This window comes from Berkeleyomyces rouxiae (assembly GCF_048999995.1).
Source record: "Berkeleyomyces rouxiae strain 22BRR77 chromosome Unknown BrBRR77_ptg000003l, whole genome shotgun sequence".
NCBI lineage: Eukaryota > Fungi > Ascomycota > Sordariomycetes > Microascales > Ceratocystidaceae > Berkeleyomyces > Berkeleyomyces rouxiae.
In genome coordinates, this window is record NW_027396493.1 from 2,344,593 (window position 1) to 2,363,845 (window position 19,253).

The following is a 19,253-nucleotide window of genomic DNA, read 5'->3' on the forward strand; positions in this document are numbered from 1 at the left end:
GCCATAGCCATTGCCATCGGCCTATATTGCTCAACTCACTGCCCCATAGGATCTATCTCCCTATTTCACGGCTTGTCCCTCTCGGCCTCCAACTTCCATTTATTCTTTGAGAATACCCTTTTACATCATCGTTTCCTATCGCACAACTTATCCGAGCCTGTGTCTTTTTTATATCAGCTTTCAGTTCCCCCTCTACTTGACACCGCCAGCCTCTTTATTCTTTCCGCGTTCACCCTGGTCACAGGAATAAGTCAAAGCTTCACTTAACGTTTCCGACCTGCCAATTTCGTGGTTTCTTTTTTTCTAGACCAAGCCTTAAAGCGAAACCATCCCATCGTTGTCACTTGGAAACATTTTCGGCCAACAGCACCAGCACGCCATCCTAAAACATCTTTCGTTGTTTTTCGTGCACCGTGTTGAGGCGTGAGGTGCAAGTCTCATTCTGACTACCACTACTCCGCATCCCACAAGCCTGTTCTGCCGAAAACTCCCACGCCGTTTTATTGCCCAACAGATCAAGCCCAAACAAGTCCGCCCTCGATTATTCACCTTTTTCAATCCCAGCACAATCGCCCACAATGGCAACTGTTCACACCAAAATACATAGACACCGCAGCCGTGGAAATGGTCGCCTCACTGTCAAGCGCAGCTCACATTCGGAGCAGGGCTCTCTTGACATGAGTCGAACCTGGGAGGACCAAATCCACTATGAAAACCACGGATGGGGCTCTAGCTCTGCGCGCAACAATAGTTTCGATTATGTAGATACCGGCGCAACCACAACCGCTTCTTCCACTACGCCACGGGAAACAACCTATCACAAAACCAATTCGCTCGACGTGCTAGACAGTACCTTTTCCTCGTCGAGAATGCACCACACGAACGGTTCCAGTCTTTTTCCTGCCCCGCGTAACAAGTACGCTGCGCATAACCGGAGTGTTTCTTGTACCTCGCACGCTAGTATTGCCACTTCCAGTTCCGGTCCCCGATCCGGCACTTTTGTTCATCCTTTTCAACAAACCCCCCGGACCTCTTCTCCGCCCCTCTTCATAACACCTATCTCACCTACAGATACTTCCCATTTCCCTCGTGATTACTCCCCTACTATTGAGGAAAACTCCGACGAGCTGTACAACCAATCATCACCATCAAACTTTACCTTCCGCGCATCCTCGTTTGGTGCTAGAAACTCACTTGATCATTCACCCACCTACCACAACATGCGCGTCTCTCCAACCATCTTCACTCCTAGTACCTACTCAGATGTTCATACTTCACCAACCCAGGAATCTTTGAACTCTCCTTCTTCGATTGCATCTTCGAAACCACTATCGACTACAGCTTGCACTTCGGCCATGACCCCCAAGCGCTCATCACTCGATATGACTTTCCGTCTCCGTTCACGATCCGAGGTAGACACCTTTACCCAGCGCGAACAAATCCGCGAAGCTCGCAAAAAGTTTGAACAGAAACAGCGGGTAAAAGAGGAGAAATATGCTCGTGCTGAACTCGAGAAGAAGGAGCGTGAAGCAACAAAGGAGGCTGTCAAGTTTGAAAAGGCGCAAGTCAAGAAGTCTGCTTCTACCGGCGGTTCAGGCCGCAATAGCCATGAGCATACAATTACTCGTCGCGGTACCGGTGGAAACAACGATGCAGAGAAGGTTTCGGACCTGTTGTTCGCCGCCAACAACTACGACGATCTCGCTCCCGGTCTTGAGCCTACCGATGACATTGAAGATACCGGTATTGAGGTCAACCAATCACCTAGCCGCATTTACTCGGCCAAGAAACGCACTCAGTCTTCCTGGACTGCCTTTATTCTTTGGGTGCGCACCAGACTATTCAAGATGGGTCGCCGCTAGCACTTGGACTTCATCTACCAAGGGTTTGGAAGTCACTCCATTTAACCAACTTTCCGACTTCAAAAATATCGGATCTACACTCTTTTTTTCTCGACACATTACCAACACTAGCCAACCAGCAGACAGCCACTTTACCGCGTCTTGCTCCATGTGATTGCGCTATCACCTTATGACCTTGTTTTTCCTTTGTTTTTTGCAAGCTACATGCTTCTTTCTTTTACGACCAACAGTGTCTTGGATTTTGGGATTGGGTTGGCGACTTGTCTTTCGTTTTATTTACACGGGTTTCTACTTGGGTTACAGGCCCGGCCACATGCGCATTGCTAAGCAGCATGCTTGTTTGTATTCTTTTTTTTTTCCTTTTCTCGCGTTCTGCACGTTTGTGGTCAATCTTTTTCTTCGGTTTTACGGTCTCTCGTTTTCTATGGTTGTCACGGCTTACACCTGATGGGTTATGTTTTCTTTTTCTCTATGGGATGGCTTTGTCTTTTCTTTGCTGGGAGTCAAGGTGGCATCATGGTGTGTTTAAGTGATACACTTCATGTGTGTCCTCTCTTTGCTCATCTGCAATCTGCACGGTTTGGGGTTCATTCTTTCGTTCTTTGGGTGGGAGGCTAAACATCCTACTTTTGGGGTGTCTTTCTTCTGTTTTGCTTACCTCTCACAGGCTTGCTCGAGTTGGCACGCGGGGTTGCATTGTTCTTTACCTGCTATGTTCTGTAAATAGATGGTGCTACAAGAGAGATTCTCATCTCGTCTTTGTCCTGCCCTGAACACAACAAATATCACGGGTTGTTTCACGCTCACACTGCGAACTTCTTCTGTTTATGGTGCCTTGCCGTTCTATGACGTAGTGACAGTTATCCCAGGATCTTGTTGGCTAGTATAGATGCACACATATATGAATCGGAGCTCAAGTCTGATTTGGATCGTCTTTTGAATTCAAAGTACCAGCTTCGCAAGGCAGCTTGTTCACTCTCTCGACTAGGTGAGCTGTGTGGTCAAAGAAAACACTTTACATATGTGTGTACATGCATACGTATCACATCATCGGGTTGTCAGAGAGAGGTCACAGTGTATATCCAGGCACCAGCGACTTGAATTTCAACCTTGGGTGTATTATCTTATTCAAGTCATCGAGAAACCGTTTTCTTTTCCTGTCATATTACACTAAACTATCTACAGTCTACCACCCAAATGCTGAGAATTGGCACGAATCTTGTCGTTCATTTTTGGTAGGCCTGTGTATACGTGAGAAACTGTATCTGCCCAGGCATCAGGGCACGGCAGGCAAATTTCAATGTCGTCTTTCTCGGAGACATGACCCGAGAGCATGAGCGAAGCAAGAATAGGGAGATAGGCACGTGCGTATTCTAGATCTATAAGGCTCGAGGTTAGCAAGGCTTGAAATGAGTGCCGGGGAAGCAAAGATGTTCAAAGAAAACGCTCAAGTAAATATAACCTACGCATGGGAACACCAGTAGATGAAGCTTCCGTGAAAGAAAACCCCTCCCTCGGTGGAACGATATCAGTATTCATTTTTGCCACATGTAGCGAAGTAAGAGACTTTCTACGCTCAAACCCGATCAGCGGGTCTTCTGGGAATGGAGACTTGGCCACAGCGCTGAAACCACCCGTGACGGCACGCTGGCCATCCCGCCCTCCGACAGCAGACAACGGCGCTGTCCGGTACGTGAACGGCGAGCGCAGCGCTGCCGGGTGCGCCGAGCGTGCCGAAAGAGCCACAGGGCTACTAACACCCAGCTCATACAGCGTTTTCTGCGACGCGAAGCCGGCGCCAGGCAGACATGGCGTTGGGACAGACGGTGTTGGCCCTGCGTCGCTGCTGCGCGGGGGCAGCTGGCGCGCTTCGGGAATAGTCGCGCGCGCCTCGGCAAGCCTAAAGTTGCGACGGATCAACTTGGCGGGCGACCCGCTGGCAGGGCGTATACGCGCGTAGATGTTAACAGAGGCTGGCGAGCAGTTTGGCGTAGACGGCGACAGGTCTGCCGCTGTCCCGGCGGTGGAACTTGTGGGCGTCAGAGAGGAGAGTGGCCGGGCGGTGACGTAGATGTCGAAGGGGATCTTGTTGCTGTACAGGTAGGCCGGGCCCATTTCACGCAGGCGCTCTTGCAGGCGCCAGATACTTTCGTGTACGGGGGAATGGGTAGCCGATACGTGATGTGAGAGTGGATGAGCCAGAGGTGTTCGTAGACTGGTAGGTGTTTTGCCATCGGTGGAGCGCTGCTTTGTGATGCCACCGCCACCACCGATCTTTCTCTCCGAGGAGAGCACAGGAGAGTCGGTTTTCACGGTGAGTGCTGGGCGCTGGGAAGAGATGGCCCTGGGTGAGCTCCGGCGACTCATGGACATGGCGTTGCGACGCCGGCTATGGTCGCGGATGGCGAGGGTTTGGGTGTCCGGGTCTGATGGCATCTTGGATAGTGATGTCATGATAAAGTGAGGAGAAAGAGTTGGTGAAGCTGCTGATACACTTATTGAATAAAAAAGAATATTAGACAAAGAAGAGAGAAACGACTGCTATGAGGGTAGTATCAACGGATCAGTCGTCAAGCGTAGTCTTGAACCAGTATGTGCCAGAATGTTCAATTGCTCTGGGTCTCTTGAAGTATTGGAGTATCGGCACAACCATAAAGGCTATAAGCGCCTTGCAACAAGTCTGGGAGACACGATGATCTTAAGAACAGCATCTCTCGTGTGGAAAGGGAGAAGAAATCTCCTCAAAGAAGTCCTTGTATAGTCCCCATGGCAAGATATCAAAGAACTGAAAGAGCGCCGTCTTTGTCTGACGGATTTTAGCTTATCCTTACGCCTGGGGCCAACCCATGCCAGATTCTAACCGCTTCAGATACTATTGTAGCACCATTGAACAGGCTTGTGGCTCAAAGACTTGAGCAGAGCCCGGCCTTAGCAGTCAGGCAGGCTTCAAAGCACATAGTTTACATGTGCAACAACTATATACTTGGCTAGCTGTCCATCTCATCCATGTAACTTTGTTTGCGCGGCACGAGGTGGCCGGGGTATTAGGGGAGCGCTGAGGACCAGGGTCTCTCTAACTTGGTGCTCATATGCATACTATGCACCATCAGGTCCAAAGCCCAAGGACAAGTATGTACATACATACATACATACATACATACATACATAGACACTACAGAGACACACGCTGTGTGTACTTCTGCATGATATGCCATCTTTTTCTCCTGGCTGGACTTTCCTTTGACAGACATGGCCGAATGTAACCACCCGAGCGGCTGACCCGCGTCCAGAGACACCATCCCGAGCTAGACTTCAGTCCAAGTGAAGTGGCATTTCATGCTTCTAGCAGTATGTGGTTTGCGCCAAGTAGCCTTTTCTGTATACAAAGCTACTAAGCAGTACATTCAGCAAGCTGCTCCTCACCCCTTGTTCTTTTTTTTTTCAGTACAAGCCTCGATCACATTACATCTTGAGCTGCGGCAGATAGATACGGAAGCGAGGCCCATATCCGGCACTTGGTCAAGGAGAGCGTGTTTATGAATACCGCAGACGAGCGCCACTTTATCTCGTGTTTATAAAGGTTTAAGATAACACCGCAAACCTTGTGTAAGTCTAGGGAGCGATATAGAGAGACACCATGTCTCTTGATTTGGAGCTGCGGCGTGGGCTGTATTTCTCTCTCTAAATCTCTTTTCACATACAACTTGAGAGCCCCGGAACTTTACAGAGCCGGCTAAATGTCTCTAGTATAATCATCGCAGTTACACATCCCCGATGTCATATCTCCAGGCCATCTCAACTCCTGAACATCGCCACGAATACTGCTTTGTAGATTTGATATTCAGCCTTCCCACACCAAGCATACTTTATTCTGCTTAGCTTCGAGTCTGTTTAACCTCGGCCGCCTCGCCTTCTCTTTCGCCTTCTTTGTCTCCCAATGACGTGAAAGGGCCCAGAATGCAGGTCTCTGGCACTTCAAGACGTTACACGTCTTTTTTTAGCTGTGTGCCAACTCCTGTTAGCGCACAAAGCCGTCGTCAGATGTGGCTGTTTATGTGGCGCACTAGTACACATGCATGTGGCGCGTGCGATAAGATAAGAGCTCCTAGAAGGAGATGCCAAAGTGTCGTCATTAACGGAAGCTTCAAATTGCGATGTCTCTAGTTGTGGATATTCCCTTTGTCTTGACAACTTTCTCTTGAGTCAATTGACCATTCATTTCTTTTCAACTTCACTCCACTCACTCACCCGCCAACCAATACACTTCTCCCCTCGAGATGGCGTCACAGTTAGCAGACGTCAAAGATGCAGCCCAGAAGCTAGTAAAGGAGGCGGAACCAGAGAACATTGATGCTGCGATAGATGAAGCTGCCAAAAGGCTGAGCTACAAGCTATTGAAAGAAAGCTTTGTCTCCAATCTAACAGGTAGCTCCATTGGGGACATCAACATGGTCACTCTGGCGTCACCGGTAAGTCACGCTACCTTTAGACCATCATCCTCATCCTCGGGTTACAGTGATTGTACTTGTAGCTGGTCATCCATGATAATGAGATGAATGAGACTGACATTAGTGATGCTTTAGCTCTCTGGTGCTCTCTGGTCTGTATTACAGTCTCGCCAAAAGTTCTTTGAGCCATATGGTCTGGTCCCTGCTTTAGCTGATTACATGATCAACATGGGAACTCTGCTTCTCTCGGTGACACTCTACGCCGACCAAGCTCTTCTTCTAAATCTTGCTATTCTAATTCCCGTCATCATCATTCTGCTTCTTCCTCCGTCCACCACCCCTGCTTCATCTCGCCAATCTCAGAACCGCCCAACTGCCGCAACACTCAAAAAGGCCGGCCTCAAGCACGACACCTCGCGTGTCTCGGACAAAGACCTCCATGCGCTAGGCATTAAGCCTTTCATCACCATGTACCGCGGCTCCATGATGGCCATCACAGTCATTGCTATCCTGGCCGTCGACTTCCGCGTGTTCCCGCGGCGCTTTGCCAAGGTTGAAACATGGGGTACCTCTTTGATGGACTTGGGCGTGGGTTCCTTTGTCTTCTCTGCCGGTGTCGTGGGTGCCAGGCCGCTACTGAAAGAGCGCGCATCCGGCATCAAGGCTGATCCTGTCAGACGCATGCTTGCATCGTTTCGTCACTCGCTACCGCTCTTGGCTCTGGGAGTTGTCAGAATGCTGAGTGTCAAAGGCCTCGAGTACGCAGAGCACACGACCGAGTATGGCGTGCACTGGAACTTCTTCTTCACACTTGGTCTACTCCCGCCCTTTGTTGCTATGAGCGCTGCGCTCTTTGACATTATCCCGTCATTTGCTGCCCAGGCAATTCTCATCATCACGGGATACCAAGTCACGCTGTATGCTACGCCGCTGCAAAACTACATCATCATGGCGGAACGTCTCAACCTCATCTCCAAAAACCGCGAAGGCATCTTCTCCTTCATTGGCTACCTGGCAATCTTCCTTGCCGGTCAAGACATGGGCATGTGGATTTTGCCCCGGTACATTAAGCCCCATGGTTCCCTAAATGCTTCCGCGCAACGCAAAACTCTACTGAAAACCATGTTTATGTGGTCAGCCTTCTGGTCTGTTGCCTATGTCGCCACCACACACTACCATGGCCTAAACCTAGTCGTGTCGCGCCGCATCGCCAACCTGCCGTATGTTCTATGGACAGCCGCGTTCAACACTGCCCAGATCATGGCATGCTGCATTGTCGAGACGGTCTTCTTCCCGGCTGCCCACAATCCTCCGGCTGGCGATGTGCGCAGCGAAAAGGAGATACACGATGCATCGACGAGCAGGCTGTACCGGGCAATCAACAGAAACGGCCTGGCTATTTTCCTCGTCGCAAATCTTCTTACGGGACTGGTCAACATGACTATGCCAACGCTCACTGCTTCGGTCGGTCTGTCCATGGTTATTCTTGTGGGCTATACCGGGATCATCTCTGCAGTGGCGTTGGCATTAGACCACTTCAACATAACAATCAAGTTGTAAAATTTGTTGTCATTGCTAGTTAATAGACAGTTGGTGTAACTAGTACATCTAACTAAATATCTGCTTACAAGCCCATACAAAAAAAGTGAAGTTTCATACGGAGTTCATGTACCCACAAGCACATACCAACCGGACTTCATGACTCAATATCGCAGGAACACGCCATCACGTGTTGTTGATTCATGTGCGTCCAAATTGCTGGTCTGGACGGGGATTACAAAATGCATATATATATATATATATAAAGAACGCAGGTGGTATAGTTATAGAAGAGGAAATGACAGGCTTCGTAATGCACCAATCTGCCGTCTTACCCTACGGCCTAATGCATATCAGAGTCCGGCCTAGGAAACCTCTGCCTATTATTAAAGGGATAGCACAGGACCAATAGCCAAGGTTTAGGCTGGCCAGTCTGTTGTTTCTCGTTGGGTTATTCGGACTAGTGACCACGGACTAAACACTGAGGCACCATGCAAGTTCCAGTGCGAATAGTATAGATATGTAGGCGCAAAGAGGGCTGGATGTGAACTTGCCTGTGTGTAGTCCTATTTTAATATTCCGATCGGAAGGCCGGGACATGCTGTCCCAAGAGCTGCCCCTGCTGCATGCATTGTGTGGTGTGACCAAAGGTAATCCTAGAAGAGCCGACTGGCGACAGCCACATGAAGCACAAGGTTGTTGTGTCAGCTTTTGAGATTCCACGGATTCTGTGCCTCGAAGAAAGACATTGAGCCTTTTGCACATGCATCCCTTGAAATTGAAAGGGAACCAGAGACAAGCAGAGGGCACGAGAGAACAAACAGTTGGTTAGTTGCTTTGCATGAATACCGACGCCCTCCGCATATATGCTGATGAGTTCATGCACTGCACTACCACGCAGCCGTCCATTGGTTCGTGTTCTCAATGGACAAAGAATCACGCACCTGCACTGCCAGTATTAGTATAACACCGTGACCCCAGCCAGGCACAAAGTGGTGGTTTGCGGCAAGCCGTAAATACAGAACATGTCAAAGTACAGCAAAGGGTCTTGGCGAGAGCGGCGAACCGCGCTTTTCGTCTGTTGCTCGGTCTTCTTTTTTGTTTTTGTTCTTGTGCGGTGGCTGTTTGGCTGTGGGCAGTGCTCGTGCTTGTGCCTAAGCTTGCCTGTCCAAGCACCCAGAGTGAGCGCAAAGGGATATCAGCGCTGGAGATATCTATCGATGTTGAGGCCGAGAAAAACGAACAAACTAGTCACACATTGACAAACATTGCCAATATTTAACCCTAACAACCCCCTAGAACGATGGTGCAAGTAACACATAAACGCATGAATCAGCACAATATTGCATAACAGGACAGAAAAGGAGATCGCCACACTTGAGCCATCTTTTGAGCAACGCGATCGTCTCAAGTATTTGACAGTGCTTGGGATTCTCCAAAGACTTAGTATGTGCAGATACTTAATAGCGACAGTGCTATCATCAGTTGAGTGTTGCTTTGAGTTCTATGGCATTGTATAGTGCTGAGATCTTGTGGAGTTAAAAATAGGTGATGGAGATTTAGCAAAGAGCCACTTGAAGCGGAGAGCAAAAGTTTGGCAGTGCTGACAGATCGAACCCTCTGAGGCACGTATAGAACCTGGAGCATGTATTAAGACAGCCCTGGCTATAACAGGATGGGATGTAGACAGTCGATCCTGGCGGAAGGTCGCGCTCATAGGGAGAGAGGAACTGGCTGTTCACCTCTGGGCTTTTATGTTGTGATGGGCTGTTTAATGGAGTTTTTTTTTGCAGAACAGAAGACAAAGCTTCAATGAGGAGGCATTTGTTTTTCTAGAACGCAGAGGCTAATGTTTTCATGAAGCTTGTGGGTAGTGCTGGAATATCCAAAAGTACAAGTATTCACATTTGCACTCGTATCGGCCCTGCCATTGGCAGCCCTCAGGATTTCGGAGCATTGGATCACAGATTGGATCAAGCGCAACTGGCGGCTGGAAGGTCAGTCAGTCAACTCCAAGATAAAAGTGGCCCAGGTGTTATGTTACTGTTGCTGTTGGCTGCTGCTGCTGAAATAAAGGCAATTTCGCGGAGCAAATGTCAATTTGAATGTCGTGCAGCAGGCCAGTTTTGTTTGTGGTTGTGGGCAGCCTGCCCATGGGCATAAAAAGCCGAGACGTTGTATGTACATAAATGCTTTTAACTAGACAAGAAGCTGTCGCGCACCGCCTTAAGCCAGATTGGGATAATCACGCATTGAAGCGATTGTTCTAGCGGCCTTCCACGGGCGCTCTGCCCTCGACTTCCAGGAGAGACGAGGCCGCTGAAGCCGCTAAAAAAACTGCTAAAATATAGTGGCAGGCACAAAGGAAATTAGGAGGGTCTGGATCTTCTGCAGCAGCAAATAGGGAGCAGGCCATGAACCGAAAAGGAATTGAAGCCGGCCAAGCATTTCCGTTTGGAGGTGCAAGGGAAAGGGAGCAGGCCGGTCTGCATGTACATAACTAAAACTCTGTGTGCAGCACAGGCACGAAGCTATGTGACTTTGTACTTGTCTGCCCTGAAATTGCAATGCCCATAGGGGCTTGGTTGGAGGGGAGGGGGCGGGAAGATGAGCGAGACTTGAATCTGGTCGACGAGCAGCAGCACCAGCACCAATAAAATCACACAAAGCCAGGATAGCATCGTGTGCCTTTCCGTCGCGATGCTGTTATGCCGGCCAATTATAGACACGTACAATGTGGAATGCATGGCTAGACTGTAGGTGCAAAAGCAACCAACAGGCCGCATAGCCCAGCTGAGCTCCTCTCATCTAAGATCTTAGTTTCCCGCCTCATGCGACTAGTGTTTGGACAATCTACAGGCTGGCGGCAGGGTTGGGACTATTATGCTGATGTTTGATGTCGTTCATGCAGTGGTTTTCTCTTTACTTCTCTTTTTTTGGTTGGTTAGCTAAGGGTTGGGGTCTTGACGGCACAACGTCATCAACGTCCTCTGTGAATTTTTGTGATGTACGATTTCAGAGTGACTTCTCTAGCGTTCTTTTATCTGTACAATTGCTGGCTCCCTTGCTCGCCAATGGTCAAGTCGATGTTCTGCCCCTTGCGCTGAGCACTCTGTGAACAGTCCCCAAAAAGGACAAAGCCGACATAAATAACAACACTAAAGATGCGCTAGCCTGAGCTCGGGCTTAGGTACCAAACCGGCTGACATGGTCGTACCTGATAAGTCTCTCAAATGGGTGGCTAGCGGGAATTTCAGGTACCTCTGGGGTCATGAAGGCGCTGCAGCTCTGTAAGCAGACAGAGAGGTGGTACATGCAGAGCTGCCAAGCATGGCCGCAAAGGTACTTGGTGGGTACCTTGTGGGAGGTGCGGGCTTCTTTGCTGTAAGTTGAGCGGTTCATTTCTGATACACAAAGAAATTGGACTGGAGTGGACAGTCAAGCTCAAGCTGTGGTTGTTTACGAGGGAGGACAACGGAAATAGACGAAGGGGGGCAGCGGAAGAGTGGCCATGTTGTGTGTATGCTATAGAATGCTATGAGGCGTATACTTTATACTGCACACCGAAGCAAGCAACCAAGCAAGCAGAGGGCATGGCATTGCCGCCGTCGCTGCGCTGCGTGCTTTGCCTTTGCTTGATTCTTCTTGGCTGGTCTGTTCCTTCAATATCCGGCCGGGCTGCTGCGCAGGGGAGCCTCTTCTTTTGTTGATGCTGGGGGGCCCTGTAGTTGCGGTTGGGCTCTCTGTCTGTACCTAGAAACGTCGCTGCTCTGCCCCGATTGTTCCCCTTTTTGCCTCGCTTGGTCGTTCGCCCACCCTCATTCACACTCGCCCACCGACTCACGCTCGGCAGTCTGCCCTCAGATTGCCTCTTCGTTGCCCTCCTGTTACCTATACCTGCACTCTATAGCCCGCCCTCTTTTGCCGTTGCCCTGTGGCCTATCTGATTCTGGCTGCCTTTGCCTTGAACGTTTTTGTATCTTGGTGGGGGGCCTTTTGCCTAACCGTTCGTTGCTGCTGTTCCACTTATCTTCCAGCCAATCACCGACCAGCCTCTCGTCTCCACTTCGTCTACCGACCTGGCTGGGCTGGCATAAAGGCGCGTCTCAGCATCAAATCTCCTATTTTACGGCAGAAAAAGTGTTCTTTTCGCGCCCGTTAATCAGTCTACTCTTCTTTCTTTTTTTCTGCATTTGCCCATTGCTCGTGCACCAGATGCTCCTCTGGCCGTCCGTGTCTCATTGTCCTCTACTGACTTTCTCGGCCACCAATCGCTCCTGGTCTCGCGCCTCTCGCCTCTCGCTGCTTGTTGATATTGAATTGAGCCCTGTTGTTTTCCCGCCCTCCGAACGCGTCGAGCGCCCCTTTATTTTGCGACTATTCCAGCTTCGGCCATAACGCCAGCCTGTTGGTGGTAAACCCTTAGCGGCCGCTCTCTCTAGCTACCAGCGCCAGTACCGTTACCATTACCACTCCCATTCCAAGTTTGCACTTGGACAGAACCTCGACTCTTTGTCCACCCGCCTGCCGTGATATCATCCATCGGCTATTGTGGCATGCAGATTTGACCGCTACATCAGCATTCCAGCTCTCTGCCCACCACACTCGCCCCGAATCGCCGCCCGAGTCTCTGCATCGATCCGCAGCCACGTTGCGAGGCGCCCACGCCAATCCGACGCCTGCTTTGAATCGCCTCTCTGCCTCTTGAGCCGGCTTTGGTTCTGCTACCACGCCTATCAATTGTCCCTCTTGGTAAGCCGCAATCCGTTCAGAGTCTGCTGCCCACAACCCTTCTGCGAGAGACCAGCCGCGTCCGCCCTGCATCTGCACCCTGAACTCCAGGGTTGCGTTTTTATTAAAGACGCACGTTGCTTCTGCGCCTCCCAGGTGCAATACCGGTTTCCCTGGCGTCCGCTTCTGGCTCCAGTTCTGGTGCAGTGCTTGTAGCTGAGGACGCTTTCGATTGCCCGCCGCCGTGCCCGCAAGCTTTCATCTGATCTCCGGCCGGACCTTTCGACAGCCACCGCTGTGTCTTGCTGGCTTATACTAACTTTTGCCCTTAGCCACTCCGCTCATTTGCCAGGGAAATTTTGATTCTACATTCGACGTGGTTTCTCTGCGTCCGCATTCGCCTACGAGTGTTAGATTGCGACTCTCCAGCCTTTCCGCACCCTTGCTCGGTTGTGTCGGGCCTTCTCACTCTTTTCTTTTTCGCGAATCTCTCGCTCGCGAATTCCACACTTGTTTCCATTTGCATCCACAGTCTTCCAGAATATGGCGTCCAGAACCGCAGTGGCGAGCCCCGTGGCTCTAGCCGGAACCACGTCTTCGCCCGATTACAACTATCAGTCGTCCTCGAAGTCGTCTTCCAGCAGAAGATCTGCCGGCCCGCCCGTTGCGCCTCCACGTAGTTCCTCGACTAATCATAATAGCGGCGAGCCTACTCCACGCCGCGAATCAGACCAAGCCCGCTACGCACAGGGCTCCCATGATCCGAGCCAAACCCAGAGTCAGAGCCAGTCTTCCCGAACCCGAAGGTCAACACAACAGGAGCCGCCTACACGGATCAGCAGCCATGCCAACCACCAGCACTCACAATCGCAATCGCAGTCGCAGTCGCAATCATCTCGCTACCAGAACCATCAAGCAACTTCGCCCCCAACAAAGCACACCGCTGATCCATCATCTTCTCACGCTTCACCCAGTGCCGCACCAAGATCAAACGGACAACACGTTCATGAGCCCCTTCTCTCGGCTGACCAACTAGCTCTCGATGCTGCCGCATCCCAGCCTGCGACACCTGCATCCGAGGAACAGGCCAGCGAGCAGCGCCGCAACGGTCGCAGCGGTGGCCGCAATGGTGGTGCGAGCTCAAAACGTGACAAGCACACCAAGTTCAATGACTACATCCTTGGAAATGTCATTGGTGAGGGCGAGTTTGGCAAAGTTCGGCTTGGGTGGAAGCAGAGTGGCAGCAACCAGGTATGCACCGACACAAATTTCCCAGTCTAGAAATACACAGACCGAATGCTAACCCCCGAAACAGGTCGCCATCAAAATCATCAAAAAAGAGAGTCTCGGCAACAACCCCGCGCGATTGTCCAAGATTCACCGCGAAGTCAACATCCTGCGGGGTCTTCAACATAACAATATTGTACGACTTTACGATATGATCAGTGACGACAGCCGCATTGGCATTGTGCTCGAATACGCCTCTGGAGGCGAACTCTTTGATTACATTCTTCGTCACAGATACCTCAAGGACAATAATGCCAAACGCCTTTTTGCTCAATTGGTTTCTGGTGTTGGGTATTTACATAAGAAAGGAATTGTCCATCGTGATCTCAAGCTTGAGAACCTGCTTTTGGACCGCAACAAGAACATCATCATTACCGACTTTGGCTTTGCCAACACTTTCGATGCTGATGATGTACTGACTGAAAAGGACGAGGAGCAATTGGTTGATCGCGACTTTATCAAACGGTCTGGTCTTGATCATGTAAAACCCAATGGCCATCGCCGTGGTGATCTCATGCAAACCAGCTGCGGTAGTCCCTGTTATGCTGCCCCCGAACTTGTCGTTAGCGACTGCTTGTACACGGGTCGCAAGGTGGACGTGTGGAGTTGTGGTGTGATCCTGGTAAGTTTGCACATCTATAAAATACTACGAGATATCTGTCTCTAACACTTCTACTTAGTACGCTATGCTTGCTGGTTATTTGCCTTTTGACGACGATCCGGCCAACCCCGAGGGTGATAACATCAATCTTCTTTACAAGTACATTGTCAACACCACCCTGACATTCCCCGAATACGTTTCGCCTCATGCCCGTGACTTGCTGCGGAGAATTCTGGTATCTGACCCCCGGAAGCGGGCTGACTTGTTTGAAGTTGCCCGTCATTCATGGCTTAGCGATTATGAGAGCGCTGTTGCTTGGATCACTAGCAACACAACCTCGCCTGCTGAGGTTCAGGAGGCTTCGAACCCCGTCGAAGAAGACGTTCCTGGACTTGGACGCAGTGCCTCAGTGCGCGAATCATCCAAGAAATCGCAGCCGCCTCCCATCGTTGGCGGCCTATCACACAAGAACAACGCTGATGTGGAGAGCCAAGAACCTTCGGCCACTAGTAAAGCCGCTAAGCGTCGTACTGTCCAGGTCGAATATGTTGCACCTTCTACTCAGACCCAACGTGAGCGCGCCGAGTACGCCAGTGGATCATCAGCCTCAAAGGTTGCCCCCGTTATTGCTGCTCCTGCTACTGGTCCTCGTAGTTCAGCTGGCCGCATTTCAATGGATGCTGCGCACGATAAGCCGCTCCCTAAGGAGCCTGTCTCAGCCGGAAAAGATTCTGGCCACCGTTCTTCTCGTGTCTCTGTTCACGGTGCTGTTCCTGCTCCTAGACATTCACACAACCGGTCGAGTGCCTCCGAGGCCATGTACACCACCATTCCTGTTAGCACCCGTCCTCATACCCACACTGGCTACGGCCAGCCCGCGCCTCCTACTGTCGCTGGCACTAATGTGCACGGCAAGATTCAACAACCCTCAACTACCAATGATTCCGTCGATAGTGCGACACGCCCCGGAGTTCCGTCCAAGGTTGCCCTCGTTACTGGCTATGGCATCAATGGACAGCCCCCGATGGCTTCCCAAAATTCCAGCGCCCATCGCGGTCACAAGCGTTCCAACACTATTGGTGAGATTGGGTCCAAGTTAATTGGCCGTAGTGGGTCAATCTTCGGCAAAAATCGTAAGCGTACGGATACACAGGGCGAAAAGAGTAACCGAAAGTACCCTCCCATCAGCATGTCTAGCCAGATGGTTCACAACGATGAGATGGGCCCTGGACGCCCTTCGACCGAGTCCAACCGTCGGTCCATCTCGTTTGGCCTGGGAAAGAAGCGCAGTGGTAGTATCTCTGGCAGCCAGCACTCAGGCGGGCGCTCTCGCCGTTTCTCGCTCATTGCGCCCTTCAAGGCTATGGGTATTGGTAAATCTTCGGGCACTCCCGCTGACGGTTCGCCCACTTTCCCCTCCGACCCCGAATCACCCAACATGCTACCAATCCAGGATACCGCCGATCGGCACTCTGCTGCCCGTCAGATTCATTCTCCTAAACCCACAACGTCCACAGGAATTCCCTCGTCGTACAACTCTAGCACCGGCACGGCCGAGGCACAGTGGCGCCCCAATGCGATCCCTCAGTATGTGCAAAACGAGGCCATGCTGCACACCGGCTCTGAATCATCTCTGGACCAAAACGGCGTTAAGCGTCACGATAACACGAATCACTACCAGATGCAATACGGTGATTCTGATACCCCAGAAAGCCAACGTCTGGGTAGCAGCAGAATCCCCAACACACGTGGCGTCCTACAGAAGCCCAAACGTGGTTTCAACGACCCATACGATGATGAAGTCAACGGTAGCGGAGCTGCGCGCAGAGTCATGGACTTCTTCCGCAGACGAGGCAAAGCCAGAGAGGCGGCAGGCGACCGGTAGAAAAGTGAACCCCGCCGTGCTTTCTCGGCTCAAGTCTCCTCCGACCACACACGCAACCGAGTGGCGCAACGCGGACGTGTGTTTACTGCTGATCCCTTGGCTGTTCATGGTTTCCAGTCCACTTTGAGTGACTTCGCAGCCGAAGCTGGCAGTGATTGTACCTCTGAGCGTCTTGCACATCATGCTAGCCCCTCTATTGCTACGTCCTGCGACTTTGGTCGTCCAGTCTCCCTGCCTTCGGATCAGCGTCTACACGCTTCGGCTTGCCCCACATCGCATCTTACTTGCTGCAATACGTTTGGAGGACCGGCCAAGCTGCACCAGTGCAGTGCGTCGAATTTTTCGTTTTGTTATATAAGTCGGCATCGTCATTGCTTCGCTATGGATTGATTGGGTTTCGCGTCGTCTTTGTTGTTGTTTTTTGTTCCCTTCCCTTGCACCATGCTGGTGTTTCCTTCGTTCACTTTGGAGGGTGATACATGTTTCCTCGGGCTTCTTTACTTCTTCCTTTTCCCATATTCATGTCGTTGTGGTTTTTTTCTTCTCCCCTCGGGTGTTTATTACCATTTTCTCTCCCTCTTGTGTTTAGTTCCTGTCCTATTGCTGTTTTTTTTCCCCCTCTGCCGTTATTTTTGTCGACTTCTAGGCTTCACAATGTTTCTTCTATGCGTCCTTTCTCTCCCCTCTTCACTGTCTTTATTGTTTGTTCAGTCTCCATTCATCTTCATACTGTTTATTCAATTTCGACATATCTGTTTCTTCTTGACACCCTGGTCCAGAGAGCGTGTTGTCATGATTCTGCGGTCATATTACCCGCCTCTCTCCCTTGTCCTGCTGGTCACTTACATATACAGACCACGCAACATCGAGACGAACACTATTCAGCATACAAGATGGAGAGCGGGTAGAGGAAGGGTGCAAGCTTTGGGCTGCCATCTTGTTGTTCTTGGTGTACTATGGCGCATCAAAGTCGGTGGCCTTTCGCATTTTTGTTATATTCTTTTTTTGCTTATAATACCCCTTTTTTTGCTTCTCTTCCTAACTTTTTTTTTTAAATCACTGTCCGTCATTGTGTTGAATGCTTACGTCCTTTATCTTTGATGCGGAACTGTCGTGGTCAGCACAGACTTTCGTTGAGCTCTGTCGCATCAACTGAGAATGTGTGTACGTTGACCGGTGAATTGAAAAACGTAAATCTTGGAACAGGACACCGAGCTTATGCAACACACGTACAAAGGAATATTTCAACCATAGATTACCCGTAGGATTGAGCGCATTCCAAAAACGGAAACTCAAGGAACCTTCTCCACTCTTCTGGCAGCTTCGATCTAAGTCGAGTTTCAGACTCGAGGTTTCCAGAAGTATCGCGAGTCTTCATGGAATTGGAAGAGCATTCTTGAACCTTCAACACCAAGTAAATATTGCCATAGAATCGCAGCTTTTTGTGTATAAATAATGGAGGAATCTTCAGCTATTCTGGTTTTTGTTTTTTTTTCTCTCATCATCACACAATCACATCTCTACCATCTCAGTTCAAACTCACTCTTCAAGCCTGCCTTGAATTCTTTATTCTCACATTTTCACACCATCACACCATCACACCATCACACCATCACACCATCACACCATCACACCAAACACCTTCACAATGGCTTTTTTCTCTCCCTTCATCACCTCCGAGGCCTTCGCCTCCCCGTTCAGCGTCCTGAGCGAGTTCGAGTCGCCCGTCTACCACCAGCCGCTGGCCCTTTCATCACCCCTCTTCTCGGCTCCCACATACACACCGCGCTACTGCCGCCCCCGTCGCCTGCGCGCTCCGGTTCGCAAGAGCGTAGCGGCGCCCGTCTCGGTCTATCTCCCTTCGCCCGTCTACCACGCCAGTGCTCCCCGCCCGGCTGCGGCCAAGGCGCCTGTTTTCAAGCCGGCCTTCCAGCCGCGGTTCGCTGTTCGCGAAACCTCTGATGCCTATGAGCTTCACGGCGATCTGGCGGGTCTGAGCAAGAAGGATGTCAATGTTGAGTTCACTGATTCTCAGACTCTTGTTGTTCACGGCCGTGTTCAGCGCAGCGACTCTTCTGCTGCGGCTAGTGACGAGGAAGACACTCCTAAGGATACCCATGCTCCAGAGTCTAGCGAGCAGGGAGCCGAGGAGACTAATATGGACATTGACTCCGAGTCCGAGTCTAAGCCTGTGCCTACCCCCGAAAGAGAAGCCGAGGCACAGCCCGCCTCCAAAGAACGTTCCCAGTCCCCCTCGCACTACCGAAAGGCAACTGTCGAGGACAGCCCTGACGAGGACGACCGGTTCTCCATCACGTCAATGACGAGTAGACGCTCTTCATCCTCCGAGTCTTCCGAGAAGCGCCCCACCGAGGAACTAGCAGCCTCCAAGCCCCCCAAGGCCCCCAAGACCTCACGGCCCTCTTCGCCCGCGAACATCCAGGCTGATCCCGTGAACAAGCCTCTGGTTACACCCAAGGCCACTGCGTCTGAACAAAACAACACCCATCAGGCGGTAGAGACCAGTTCCGGCGAGTTCTCCCGGACCTTTACCTTTCCCCGCAGAATCCATCGCGACCAGGCGCAGGCAACGCTAGTCAATGGCGTGCTGAGCATTTCCATTCCCAAAGTGCGCCAGGAGCCTCGTCGTGTGGTCATTTTTTGAGCTCTCCAGAGAGCGTACCACATACCACAACATGTGGCTTTGAGTCGGGCTAACAAGGCGTTTTTGGTCTTTGGGTTTTATGCGTTGGATATTGGTCATGCTTTGCTTTGTGATTCTTTTCTTAATAGTTAGCAGTTTTGTCAGAATAAATCAATTGAAATTATGATATCTTAAATCCCACCGTCTTGGTACTTGCAGAATTCCAACTGTTGCATAATTGTAGGGTGTGACGTCA

At 50.8% G+C, this 19,253-nt stretch overlaps 5 protein-coding genes across 5 annotated transcripts; 4 read left to right on the plus strand and 1 right to left on the minus strand.

Moving 5' to 3' along the window:
- Window positions 1–578: 578 nt before the first annotated feature.
- On the plus strand, window positions 579–1,862 carry BROUX77_003838 (uncharacterized protein; the record flags this gene model as incomplete). The annotated part of the gene is made up of 1 exon (XM_073748534.1): window positions 579–1,862. The coding sequence occupies one exon, from the start codon at window positions 579–581 to the stop codon at window positions 1,860–1,862; it is 1,284 nt and encodes a 427-aa protein (XP_073606263.1).
- A 1,179-nt stretch (window positions 1,863–3,041) lies between these two features.
- Window positions 3,042–4,316, minus strand: BROUX77_003839 (uncharacterized protein; the record flags this gene model as incomplete). Its single annotated transcript, XM_073748535.1, has 2 exons — window positions 3,042–3,241; window positions 3,329–4,316. 2 exons carry the CDS (start codon window positions 4,314–4,316, stop codon window positions 3,042–3,044), a joined length of 1,188 nt encoding a protein of 395 aa, XP_073606264.1.
- A 1,823-nt stretch (window positions 4,317–6,139) lies between these two features.
- BROUX77_003840 (uncharacterized protein) lies at window positions 6,140–7,870 on the plus strand (the record flags this gene model as incomplete). The annotated part of the gene is made up of 2 exons (XM_073748536.1): window positions 6,140–6,331; window positions 6,446–7,870. 2 exons carry the CDS (start codon window positions 6,140–6,142, stop codon window positions 7,868–7,870), a joined length of 1,617 nt encoding a protein of 538 aa, XP_073606265.1.
- A 5,253-nt stretch (window positions 7,871–13,123) lies between these two features.
- On the plus strand, window positions 13,124–16,353 carry BROUX77_003841 (uncharacterized protein; the record flags this gene model as incomplete). Its single annotated transcript, XM_073748537.1, has 3 exons — window positions 13,124–13,831; window positions 13,896–14,489; window positions 14,548–16,353. The coding sequence occupies 3 exons, from the start codon at window positions 13,124–13,126 to the stop codon at window positions 16,351–16,353; spliced, it is 3,108 nt and encodes a 1,035-aa protein (XP_073606266.1).
- Window positions 16,354–18,001: 1,648 nt separating this feature from the next.
- BROUX77_003842 (uncharacterized protein) lies at window positions 18,002–19,018 on the plus strand (the record flags this gene model as incomplete). Its single annotated transcript, XM_073748538.1, has 1 exon — window positions 18,002–19,018. One exon carries the CDS (start codon window positions 18,002–18,004, stop codon window positions 19,016–19,018), a length of 1,017 nt encoding a protein of 338 aa, XP_073606267.1.
- Between the last annotated feature and the right edge of the window lie 235 nt (window positions 19,019–19,253).